This window comes from Myotis davidii, unplaced genomic scaffold (assembly GCF_000327345.1).
Source record: "Myotis davidii unplaced genomic scaffold, ASM32734v1 scaffold327, whole genome shotgun sequence".
Lineage (NCBI taxonomy): Eukaryota > Metazoa > Chordata > Mammalia > Chiroptera > Vespertilionidae > Myotis > Myotis davidii.
The window spans coordinates 1567277-1568653 of NW_006298628.1; the positions used below are offsets into that span (position 1 = coordinate 1567277).

Sequence of the window (1377 nt, forward strand, 5' to 3'; positions counted from 1 at the left end):
CAACCCTCGACTTCCCAGGACGCCCTGCTCCCCGCTTCTCTCCAAGTCTTTCCTTCCACACACTCCCTCCCAGGAGAGATCCCCCAAGACTGGCGTTGGTGGGGTGGGGGTAGGCCGGGGCAGGTGGTACCTTCTGGGTCCCCGATCAAGAGCACTAGCCTCTGCTGGGTGGTGTCGAAGCTGTCCCGGTTGTAGGCTACGACCTGCAGGGGGTGGGGAAGCGGCCAGAGCGGTGGGTGAGGGGAGAAAAGCGGTGCAGCTGGGGCCTGGCGGGAAAGGCCCGCGCTGTTACCCAGTTAGAGGCACGTAAACGATGTACGTGGACGTGACACCGCCCACGGGGCCCTGCCGGTACCTCAATGACCTGGCGTCCGCGGTCTTCTGGGGTGGGGCTCCCGTAGAGGAAGCCGGGGTGGCGGGGGCTGCGCTGGGTATAGCGGAGCCACCGAGGCAGGTCTGGGTGTCCCTGGAGGTGGGCGTGGTAGGTGACGGGGACAGCGGGTGGGACAGCTGGGGGGAGGGAAGGAAGGGATTGGGCCCGTGACAGGAGCCTTCACCAGCCCTGGGCCAGGCACCCCCACCCGCCCCAGGTGCAGGGGGCTCCTCTCACCCACGTGCTCAGGGAGGCGCAGGGCGGCTTCCCGGGACAAGGTGTGCACGAAGAAGCGGCCCACGGCTGGCTGCAGGGTGGTCTCCTGGGCCTCGAGGCGCCCCAGCCCTGCCAGGAGACCTGCGGGGACCCACAGCCCCAAACTGCCCTGAGCCTGGGTCGGGGGACATGAGATCTGCTCCCCTCCCCACCACGCCCCGAAGGGACAGGAGAGGCGTGTGAGAGGAGAGGACGGAGGCCCTGGTGGTGAGGAGATCAGGGCTGAGGCCGATTTGAACTCAGGGAGCTCCCCACTCCTCCCCGGAGGTCCCGGTGGGGGTCACAGTGGCAGAGGCTGTGTGGCTGGGAGGGGTGGGGCGTGAGTGTGGTAAGAGCACTTAGAAGAGAACCCCATGCTGAATGTCTGGGGGCCTGGAGGGGTGGGGGACAGGGGGGAGCCTTTGCAGGAGGAGGGTGGGCATTCTGGGGCCCTCGCCCACCTCCCCTAACATGCAGGGGATCAGGGCCCCCGCTAGCGGCTAATGGGAGCTAAGCAAAGGGGATCCAGCAGGCCCCACGCCCTCCAGGGCCAAATTTAGCCCTAGCCTAAGAAGAAGCCGGCCTGTCAGCCATTAAAGGGCCCACGACTCTCGGGACCTGCGCTCTCAGGCCCACGCAGCCGACCAAGGACACCCACCCCTCAGGGCCACCAGAGCCTGCGTCCCCGGCCCAGCTCCTAGCCCCAGATCCCCCCACCAGCGACAACATCAACACCCCAACGTCCGCCT

The 1377-nt window shown here is 67.3% G+C and overlaps 1 protein-coding gene across 2 annotated transcripts in view; it reads right to left on the minus strand.

Moving 5' to 3' along the window:
* Positions 1–1377, minus strand: part of SGCA (sarcoglycan alpha) — an 18726-nt gene that overhangs the window by 17151 nt on the left and 198 nt on the right. For both annotated transcript variants that reach the window (XM_015570852.1, XM_015570851.1), the window contains exons 2-3: positions 611–730; positions 356–510 (exon numbers count right to left, since the gene is read on the minus strand). In XM_015570852.1, coding sequence (XP_015426338.1) covers positions 356–510; positions 611–730 — 275 coding nt within the window. The remainder of the gene's footprint in view (positions 1–355; positions 511–610; positions 731–1377) is intronic.